General features: G+C 48.4%; 2 protein-coding genes across 2 annotated transcripts in view; one reads left to right on the plus strand and one right to left on the minus strand.

Moving 5' to 3' along the window:
- Positions 1–178, minus strand: part of USP20 (ubiquitin specific peptidase 20) — a 22,383-nt gene extending 22,205 nt beyond the window's left edge. Inside the window, exon 1 of the mRNA XM_085325245.1 lies at positions 159–178. The gene's annotated coding sequence lies outside the window, so the exon portion shown is untranslated. The remainder of the gene's footprint in view (positions 1–158) is intronic.
- Positions 179–313: 135 nt separating this feature from the next.
- Positions 314–7,881, plus strand: CUNH9orf78 (chromosome unknown C9orf78 homolog). Its single transcript, XM_085325263.1, has 9 exons — positions 314–463; positions 2,787–2,846; positions 3,576–3,627; positions 3,837–3,907; positions 4,184–4,261; positions 4,731–4,928; positions 5,433–5,569; positions 6,310–6,408; positions 6,902–7,881. The coding sequence occupies exons 1-9, from the start codon at positions 378–380 to the stop codon at positions 6,991–6,993; spliced, it is 873 nt and encodes a 290-aa protein (XP_085181389.1). The 5' UTR covers positions 314–377; the 3' UTR covers positions 6,994–7,881.
- Positions 7,882–8,354: the final 473 nt, after the last annotated feature.

Consider the following 8,354-nt stretch of genomic DNA (forward strand, 5'->3'; position numbering starts at 1 on the left):
CCCGCTGCCGGACGCGGCCTGTCCCCGCTTCCCCCTTCCCCTCGCCGGCGGGTTTAGGAACCGGCGGGGCGGGGAGAGACCCCGGCCGCGCTCGGTCCCGAGGGCGGCGCCGCCTGGGCCTGCGAGCCGCGTTGCTCGGCGGCTGGAGCGGAGCTCACCTCGGGGGAGCGGGCAGCGCCGCCGGCGAGCGCCCGCCCCGGCGTCGGTGCGGGCTGCTGGCCCGGGGCGGGGGGAGGAGGCGCCGCTGCCCTCAGCGCCTCAGGGCAGGCGGCGGCCGCCGGCGGCTTCGGCGCCGCCCTGTGACGCCATCGCGCCGCGCCCGGCGACGGGGCCGGGGGAGGGAGGGGGCGCCGCGCCGCGCCGCGCCGCGCCGCGCCATGCCGGGCACGAAGTCCTTCCGCCGCCGCCGGCGAGGCTCCGAGGAGGAGGAGGAGGAGGACGAGCAGGTGGCCGAGGAGGTCAGGTGGGTCGGGAGCCCGCTGCGGCCGCGGCGGGGGGACGCGGCGGGGGCCGGCGACATGGCGGCCGGGGTGCGCGGGCCTGCGGGGCGCCGCTGACGGGGGACGAGCTCAGGCCGCCCGGCCGCGAGGTCCGCTCGGAGCGGCGCAGCCCGAAAGGGGCTCGTGTCCGCCGTCGTGTCGCATTGTCGTGTCGCGTCGTTGCCCTGCACTGTCATGTCGCACCGTCGCGTCGTCATGTCACGTCGTTGCCCTGCACTGTCGTGGCACATCAACGCGTCGTCATGCTGCATCGTCGAGCTGCGCTGTTGTGTCACACCGTCATGTCAAGGTGTCACACCGTCGCGTCAAGGTGACGCACCGTCACCCTGTGCTGTCATGTCGCATCGCCGCCTTACGCTGTCGTGTTACATCATCTCCCTATGCTGTCGCGTCACATCATCACGTCGTCGTGTCACGTCATCATGTCACCGTGTCGCATCATCGCCCTGCGCTGTCGTGTCACGCCGTCGTGTCGTGTCGCATCGTCGCCCTGCGCTGTCATGTCACGTCACCATGTCACCGTGTCGCATCGTCGCCCTGCGCTGTCGTGTCACGCCGTCGTGCCGTGTCGCATCGTCGCCCTGCGCTGTCGTGTCACGCCGTCGCATTGCCGTGTCGCATCGTCGCCCTGCGCTGTCGTGTCACGTCATCATGTCACCGTGTCGCATCGTCGCCCTGCGCTGTCGTGTCACGCCGTCGTGCCGTGTCGCATCGTCGCCCTGCGCTGTCGTGTCACGTCACCATGTCACCGTGTCGCATCGTCGCCCTGCGCTGTCGTGTCACGTCATCATGTCACCGTGTCGCATCGTCGCCCTGCGCTGTCGTGTCACGCCGTCGCATTGCCGTGTCGCATCGTCACCTCGCGTCATCGCGCTGCATCATCACGCCGCGCCGTTACGTGATGCCGTCATGCTGCGTCGTCGGGCCGCGTCGCGCCGTGCCGCCGTGTCGTGACATTGTGCAGCACGTGGGACCGACGCGCGGCCCCACGGCGCCGCCGTCCCCCGCGGCGCCGCCACAGCTGGGCCCTTGTGCCGGGGCGCTGGCGGGGCTGCGAGGCGGAGACGTCCCGGCCGCCCGCACGATGCTCCCTCTGCTCTGCAGCGTGCGGGGGCGTCTGCGCCTGGCCGGAGCTCCGGCCGCGCGGAGGGGCGTCAGGCCCGCTCTGCGGGATGCGTCRTGGCTTTAGTTCTTGCTTTCCGACCTTTGCTTTGCTGCCAGCTTTYCCATTCTGTCTCCTCCCTTCCATTGAGAGGCTGCAGCTAAGAAAAAAGTTGCATTTGTAGTTTGTCAACCAAATTAGTCAAGACAACATGAGAAGCCGTATTTAAAGGGAATGAGAGCCAGCAAGAGCAGTATTCAGTCGCTGTTGACTAACACAGACTCTCCTGAGGCCTCTCTCTCTGTGCTTGGCACCAGCCTCCTGCTGCCTTTGCGCACAATTTCTSCCCATTACTTCTCTTCCACTTCTGCCATTTGGAAGTTGGCACTCACTGATGACCCATTTTATTTTCAGATCTTTGCATTCAAAGCAGTATTTTTCTTGTTATTTTATCTCCGAAAAAAAATTTATGATGCATATTTCATGGCAGATATTGAAAGTATGCATTATTAAGGGAGATCTAAGTATCTGAAGGAAGAAAGAATGTGTGTAAGTCCATATATAGAGACTTGATACTCARTAATACTTTTTTCTTAATTACTATTGTACCGATATAGTTTGATGACTACTTAGTTTTTCTGTATTCTCTTGAAAGCTGCTGCTAGTTTTGCTCAAAATCAGCTGCTTTATTCATTCCCCCTTCCCCTGAGAAATGACTGTATTATTTTATTAGCTAACRTGAATTGTTGAAGGATTAAAAGTGTCCCACACTTATTTAATGAAATTCTTATTTAGTGACATTCTTTATTTTACTCTGAGGAAAATACTGGCTGTAAATCTTAACAGACTAAATACAGGAACAGACTCTTTCTTCCCACATTGACTTCAGATTAAAGTCTTCCAGTGTTTGAACGCTTCTTTCCTCAGCTGAGGGAAAATATGTTGAAGGGATGTATCCCAGTAGATGCCATGTGGTTCTTCTCATTGCTTAAATAAACAGAATTGCTTAAATAAAATCAATTGGAAAATATTTGTTGATCTAGTCTGTAACCACAGAAGTGGACGCTCATATGGAGAGGTTTAGGGCAAAGTCTGTCTAGAAGTTCCTGTGTTAGTGCAGAAAATATTGGTTCTTCATTAAACTCAAACCATAAAATCCTAAGCTGAATGTTTTTATTCTTCAGGTTAAAACTTGAGGAAGCCAAAGAAGTTCAGAGCCTCAGAAAACGACCTAATGGGGTGAGGTAAGGGATATAGTACCAAGGAGATGAASTTGTGTTTTGTCTGATGGTGTAATGTAACAGTAAACTTCTCTGTTGTCATTTGCCTTGATTCAGTAGAAATAGCTACATGTCTAATAGTACCAAAGGTGTGTTCCAGGTAGAGGAGTTTCTTGTTGTACTCTGAGGATGGAAAAGTGGGTGTATTAGGTACAGTCACAGTGACACAGTGTGCCAGTCTGGTCTCTATCCCAACCATGAAGAGGAAGATTAGGATTAAGATTTAATGTGAACTGCCTTCTTACCAAATTACCACATTGTCTTGCTTGTGCCCTCTAAGCTGYATCATGTCATCAGAGATTTGCTGCATTGGCCACTTCATCTGTACTGTACATATAACAGAATGGTGGGTTTAAACTGAGCTTTCACATCTSCTCCATCCTAAATCCCCTCTCTCCCCTCTCATCTAGTGCCATTGACCAGTGAGTTGAAATGTGCACCAGCAAGGAGCTCTGTTCGTTATTCTGGTGACTCCCTGTAAGACACTTAAATGTGTCTACCTTAACTTCTTACCTCTCAGAAACAGTAATAGTTCCTCTATCCATAAAGAGGGATTAGGAAGACCGACAATTTTGTATTACTAAAATGTTTGAGATTGTCTGATAGATTTAGAGAAGAGTAAAGAAACACAGTAGTGTTGATAATATGTTTCCTTCTACTGAATTTTATTTACATTCTGTATCTGGTTGACAGTGCTGCAGCTCTGCTTGTAGGGGAGAAGCTGCAAGAAGAAGCAACACTTGTGGTAAGTCCTAGATTATTTTCATCACCTCAGTTTCACATAGTGATGTGAAAACATCCGTGTGGTCCAGTGGATCACTGTGGGAGTCCAGTTGGTGATAGAACTGATGTCACATCTTAAAACCTGTAAGTTTTCTGTGTTTTTATCCAGATTTTGAAGACTAGCATAAAGCTAGAGGAAAGCTTCAAGATTTCTCATTCTGTGTTTTACAGGATGACCCATTTAAAATAAAATCTGGTGGCATGGTGGACATGAAAAAGCTGAAAGAACGGGGCAAGGACAAGTGGGTATATATGAGCTCCAAAAATCTTTTTTGGACTAGTCACCAATCACAGCTAGTAGTGAATTAACCAAATGATGTGTTGTTTCAAAGAATAATATAGCAATATCAATTACATTATTACAATAATTATTTTAATAATTATGTATCGTACAATTGAGTTAATTATATATTGTTATTGTGTCGTTGTTATTATATAATGCAGCTTGGTTAGTTACCTTTATTACAACATGTCAAGTTAGTTTAAAAAACAACTGTAAGATTCTGATTTCCATTTAGGATTAATGAAGAGGAAGACCTAAACTTGGGAACTTCCTTCTCAGCTGAAACCAACAGGCGAGATGAAGATGCTGACATGTAAGCTGTGCTGCACTGTGTCTATGATGTTGAACTGGAGGCTGGGTGTGCTCTCACAGTTGGTTTGTTTGTGTGTTTATTTTCTGTCCTGGGTGCTCAGAGTTCCCAAGACATCTTCCTCATTCTTCTGGAAACTTTCATTTGCTGTTTCACTTTCTGGCTGCCAGACTGGAGAAGGCTGTTCATGAACAAAGTTGGGCGATGCCAACTGACTAGCCAGTGTGATGGCATTATATAGTGGCAGCCTTGCCTGCTGCTTATGAAAGACCTTGGAGGATCTGATCATTTCTTGGACAGAGTAGCAAATGTTTTACTTCTTGCAGTTTATATTAGCTGAGTGGTTTTGGAGAAATTATTCATTCCTCTCTCCTAGCCGCTGGGATAGTGGTGCAGCTGTGCTCAGCAGTGCTGGAAAAGAATACAGAAAATATAACTAAATACCATGTGTCCCTTGTGTGCTGGCGTTCAGGATGAAATACATTGAGACTGAGCTGAAGAAGAGGAAAGGGATTGTGGAGAATGAGGAGCAGAAGGTGAAGCTTAAGAATGCCGAGGACTCTCTGTACGAGCTGCCAGAGAACATCCGTGTCTCCTCTGCCAAGAAGACTGAAGAGATGCTGTCCAACCAGATGCTGAGTGGCATTCCTGAAGTGGACCTGGGAATTGAGTATGTAGTTCACAGATCCATTAGTTATAGCCTGAAATACCAGGAAGGGTACAGTGACTAGAAAACGTTGATTGACAGGGCAGTGGCATGTCTGGATTATACAGCCTCAGCTTGACCCTGTGATGGGACTGAGCCTTGTTCTCAACTAGTGCAATATCTASAATAGGGTGTTCTACACAGTGTCTAGGGCTGCTCCAGTGCAGGTCCRTAACTGACTTAGGAGAAGAAGCTCTTGATTTCTGTGACTGCAGTCTAGCAGCTTCTTGGAGGATCAGTTTACACCTACATCAAAAGAGGATATAATAAAGATCTGAGTTTCCCTTTTCCCATTGAAACAAAGCATCTGTTTTTGTAGCGCTGCCTCTTCTCTTATAAAAAAAAGCATCAAGTGCAATCACAGTGCTGTTACTCTCCCCAAATCCATCCACTTAAAATAACTTCTGTGCCTGCCTGCTATCCTTTGTAACTATGAATTGAGTATTTTTTTCTTTGCTTTTCTTTCAGTGCAAAAATAAAAAACATCATCTCAACTGAAGAGGCCAAGGCCAAGCTGCTGGCAGAGCAACAGAACAAAAAGAAAGACAGTGAAACTTCCTTTGTTCCCACGAACATGGCTGTCAACTATGTCCAGCACAACAGATGTAAGTCTCACATAACTCTCTTGACCCAGGTGTGACCTGCTCTTCTGCTGAAAAGAAGCAGTCAGTTGGGATGCAGTCAGATGCAGGAGAAATTAATTCATGTATCAGCACAAACAGCTGTCTGAATCCTTTTTCTGGGATGCTCATATAGACCCCATCTGGCTTGGCCTTTCTTTCCCATCCGTCAGCATGAAAGAGAAGGACTTATTACTTCTGGCTTAGCCTTCTGCTCCTGAACTCCCTTGATAGTCTCTTGACTATGCCTCATAAATTTTAAGAGTTTTTCTTAAAGTTATGGCTTGAACATGTGCTGGAAAAGCCTGCCCAATCYGTGATTATAAATGCTGGTTTACAATGGAGAGAAGCCATTCTGTAGGTTGCCAAAGCAGACAGGTGGTCAAGCAAACATAGATCTTACTAGACAGGAGATGGGAATTAATTTCCTGGAGAGCCACTCATGCTGCAGCCATCTGGAGGAAAGGCAGCCTTCTGCTGTGTCTAACCACGCCTTCAGGGGTGATTTGGAGTCAGATTTGTGTGTTCCAAAGGAAATKAAGAGTCTTGCAACCACTTTTGATGAACTGGTGCTACTGAAGTTTGGTGGATCCCATATTGCATRTATCGATTATTCATAGAAACTAATTACAAGAATGCTTGTTGTGAGTTGTGTTGTTTCTGCTTAGTTGTAACAAATACTGAAAAACTGTAGCATTCTGTATCTGATGTTTTCCTTTTCTCAGTTTATCATGAGGAGCTAAATGCACCAGTGAGAAGGAATAAAGAAGAACCGAAGCCCCGTCCACTGAGAGTGGGGGATACAGAGAGGCCAGAACCTGAGCGTAAGTTCCTAATCTGATATATTTTTAAGTAGAGATACTGCAACTTTTCAGGGATCTGTCACAGAGTAATGATGTAGCTCTTCTTGCCTTCTCTTAAACATGAGAGTGCTGAGATAGTGGGGAAGTGGAGCAGTCTGTATTTGAAGTCCAGTGGGAAGGTCTGGCACTTGATATATGCCTGCTAGGTCGCACATGAAGCCATCTGGATGGAAGATGTCTTTACAGACATCCAAAGCTGCAGTAGCACAAGGTCAAGATTGAAACATTGACAAATTTGATTGCTGAGGGTATGATGAGAGAAATAGCTAGGGGCACTGGGTTAAGGAGCATTGACTGCTAAAGGAATAACCAGGTTTCATGCAGCAAGGGGCTGTTGATTGTATGGCTTTAAAGGAGTTYATAGGGGAAGTGGTAGTGTTAAGGAGACATTTCCTCCTTTCTGTTACATATGTGAAAGAACAGGAAATAATATTTTTTTGTATTTCTTTTGCAGGGTCTCCTCCAAATCGCAAACGTCCACCCAATGAAAAAGCAACAGATGATTATCACTATGAGAAATTCAAGAAGATGAATAGGCGATACTGATGAGGAGCACTGTCAGAAATCTTTGCAGGAGCTCTTACTTTCCATCAGCGCTGGATCTTGTGTCAGTGACTCATGGAAGGGGTGGGAATCACTACCTTCACATGCTGTTAACTACAAGGCTTTTCTTGTTGTGATCCTGTAGTGAATCAGTTCACAGGTGATTGTGAACTCTTCAGTCAGTAAAATCTTTTGTATAACTTACTTTCAGTTACAAAACTTGTTTTGTAAAAACATGAGCTTTCTGTTGATAATTTTTAGTGGGAAATCAAGCTTGTTTACAGATTCTTACACATTCTTAAAAATACAGAGAGGTCTTTTTTAAAGCAGCAATGCAGTTTGGCTTGTAAATGTAAAGGTAGAGGCTAAAACCCGTTTGCTAGAATTAACTTTCTAAGAGAACTTCTTGTTTGTTCCCAAGGGCTTTTGCTGTGCAGAATGTGTAAGATACTGCAGCAAGGTGTTCAGTGCTGCTGCTCTTCGGCCCAGCTTCTGAGCGCAGATAAGATGCTGGGAGAAATCTCAGCATTAGCTGAGCTGTGCCTGGCCACAGCCTTGCTTGGGTCATCTCACCTGTGCCAGGACTGAGAGCAGATACTGAGCAGTGGAGGTTATGCGTTTTTTATGATGCACAGTGTTGTTTTGCTTCTTTTCCTCCCTGCAGAACTATTTCTATTGCAGTTCATTGCATTTTACTTTAGTTGTAAAGAAGAAAGCTGGTTCTGTTTGTAACTGTGTGAACGTGAGGAAAATCTCATTTTCAGCTGTCTTCGGGTGAGAATTTGATGTGGCCTGAGACCTGGGCAAGCCACGTGTTCCCAGGAAATGCAACGTGAGGTAACCTGGGGACAAGATTTTGAACTTAAAAATAATGAAATTGTTTTTAAATTATCCTAAGCGACAGTTTTTCTTTCGGGGAAGCGTGCAGATAGTTTCTTAGCGCTCATGGTGGCGACGGCCGAGCAGTGAAGGCGTTAAGAGTCTCGTCATAGAGCAGCGAAGAGGCCGAGGAGTCGTGGGACAGACCCAAATTTTTCGTTTAATCAGAAAAGGGGGTAAAAATCCCWGGCCGAGTAACTCAGCAGGGTGAATCCCCCCGCAGGCAGGTCCCTCCGTAAGGCTGCCGGGGCCGTGGGGCCTGAGGCCGYGCAAACACGCCGCTGCTGGCTGCTGCACTGAGTCCAGGGTCTGAACCTCAACAAACGCCTCGACCGCATTCAGCCGAGCAGCCTCGGCCCGGGCGCCGTGCGGCGGGGGCGGCGCCGCCCGCTCCCTGCGCGGCTGGGTCGCGCCATGTCGCGACACGATGGTGCGTCACGTGACAAGCAGGGGCGGCGCTGCCAACATGGCCGCCCGCCCTCAGC

Source organism: Rhea americana, unplaced genomic scaffold, assembly GCF_003343005.1.
Source record: "Rhea americana isolate MKP2758 unplaced genomic scaffold, rheAme1 scaffold_97, whole genome shotgun sequence".
In the NCBI taxonomy this organism is placed as follows: Eukaryota; Metazoa; Chordata; class Aves; order Rheiformes; family Rheidae; genus Rhea; species Rhea americana.

Excerpts from the sequence above, each read along its gene's own strand:
- CUNH9orf78 (XM_085325263.1), top strand. The coding sequence starts at position 378 with ATGCCGGGCACGAAGTCCTTCCGCCGCCGCCGGCGAGGCTCCGAGGAG. Across the intron at positions 2,847-3,575 it reads AAACGACCTAATGGGGTGAG|TGCTGCAGCTCTGCTTGTAG; the intron begins GTAAGGGATATA and ends TCTGGTTGACAG. Across the intron at positions 3,908-4,183 it reads AAAGAACGGGGCAAGGACAA|GATTAATGAAGAGGAAGACC; the intron begins GTGGGTATATAT and ends ATTTCCATTTAG.